Source organism: Cicer arietinum, unplaced genomic scaffold (assembly GCF_000331145.2).
Source record: "Cicer arietinum cultivar CDC Frontier isolate Library 1 unplaced genomic scaffold, Cicar.CDCFrontier_v2.0 Ca_scaffold_5470_v2.0, whole genome shotgun sequence".
NCBI lineage: Eukaryota > Viridiplantae > Streptophyta > Magnoliopsida > Fabales > Fabaceae > Cicer > Cicer arietinum.
In genome coordinates, this window is record NW_027339117.1 from 1 (window position 1) to 1,927 (window position 1,927).

General features: G+C 30.2%; 1 protein-coding gene across 1 annotated transcript; it reads left to right on the forward strand.

Moving 5' to 3' along the window:
* Window positions 1-563: 563 nt before the first annotated feature.
* Window positions 564-1,706, forward strand: LOC101504597 (transcription factor SRM1-like). Its single transcript, XM_004517120.3, has 2 exons — window positions 564-850; window positions 1,352-1,706. Exons 1-2 carry the CDS (start codon window positions 564-566, stop codon window positions 1,704-1,706), a joined length of 642 nt encoding a protein of 213 aa, XP_004517177.1.
* Window positions 1,707-1,927: the final 221 nt, after the last annotated feature.

Below are 1,927 nucleotides of genomic sequence, written 5' to 3' on the forward strand. Positions count from 1 at the left end.
TTATTTTCTAGAATCTGTTTGTATAATCTTAAAAAGGTGATATTATATTTCATAAAAAAAAAGTATCTTATTATTAATAAAAAAAATATCACTATTACTATGGTTAGTTCGAGTTAAATGAAACAAATAAAAATAATGATTAGTCTAGTATCGAATTTCGTAAAAATTAACCAAACCCAACCCGCGTACACCCATGATCTTTGCTTAATCTACCGTATGTTGAGTCAGCAGTACTAATAAATTTTTATATCAAAAGTATTTAAGTTATTTAATAAGATTCTGTCAAAAATAAAATAAAAAAGATTCTATTAAAAAATAAATTATTTCCTAAAATCTGTTTATATAATCTTAAAAGTGTGATATTATATTTCATAAAAAAAAAACTTATTAATAAAAAAGATATATTTTATTATTACTATGATTTCTTATATATTTAGGATTAGGATTGAGTAAAAAAGATAGAGTCTCTTCTATAAATAGAGATTAATGTATCGCAAGAATACGCATATTTGACTTTAATAGTAATATTTTTGTCACAAGTTCAACAGATTAAAACAAAGGCTATGGATGAAGTGGGTAATTATTTGAGCAGAGAGGATGAATATGCATTGTCAATTTATCCTAAGGATGTTGTGGATCGATTGAAGAAAATGGTTGCTGATATACATAAAACTTTACAAGAGATTCAAAGTCACTATGTTGTTGATGTCAAAAAGATTGATTTTGATTTGGTGCCTGCGATATCTCAGACACCTTCTCTAAAGAAAACAGCAACACACCATGCTAGTGAATCAAGCAACCAATCTTATCATGAAACTAGGGGTCATCGTTGGACAGAGGATGAGCACAAGTTAGTTTTTATTTCTTTTATTTTTTTTTTTATTTTTATCTTTGCTTTCATATTAATGTGATTATTATTGACCACCATGTTATACTGTACTAATTTATTTTTTCTCATGTTGTAGTCTATAATATATGGTCCAATGCATTTGTTAGAACTGAATTAGTATATATATGTTTTCTGTAAGTCCTATTCTGAATTAAAGGCCATAACTAGCATGAGTATGATCAAATAGATGGAGAGTGAGTATTTTGAATCAAGAGATTCCAATTTCCAACTTTTTATATGACTGTCAATAACATTAATCATAAGATACTGAAGATGAAGAGTTGGTACCACTACCTGTCATAAAGGAAATTATGGTATCTATCTATCTTGTGCTGGAAGTTATGTATGTACTTAGGATTACTGGTTATATCAGTTTGTGGATTTTACATCTTTATGGTTGCTGAAGTTCATATAATGGATATGCTATGCTTTGTTTTACTTAATTATAAATTGGTTGAATAGGTTATTTATTGAGGGATTGGACAAGCATGGAAAGGGTGACTGGAAAAGTATATCAATGCACATGAGAACAAGAACACCTACACAAGTAGCAAGTCATGCTCAGAAATACTTCAATCATTGGAAGTCAATCAATGAGAATAAGAAAAGAAGGCGGCGACCGAGCATACACGATGTCACTCATCTGGAAAATAGAAATACTTCAGCACACCAACGACCAGTTATTGGCCAAACAAGCAATCCAACCCCTGGACACATGGATTATGGTTTTGGGTCTGTTCCTGAGACTGTTATTCCAGAGGCACTAATGAATTTGGGTCCTATGTCATATCCCATGCATCATTCATATACTCTATGATGAAGTGCTGATCAGAGGCCTATAGTGTGCATAGAAACATCAGTTAGCTTATAATTCTTTTTTTATATTCCTATCTTGTTGCTTATATGCAAACAAATCAATTATTTCAAATAAGTCATTGGATATATTTGACATCCTTGACAATAGGCAGGAATTAAGTTAGTTTAATTTGTAGGAACTTAGATGCTAATAGATATGCAAGTTACTGCATAGCCATCACA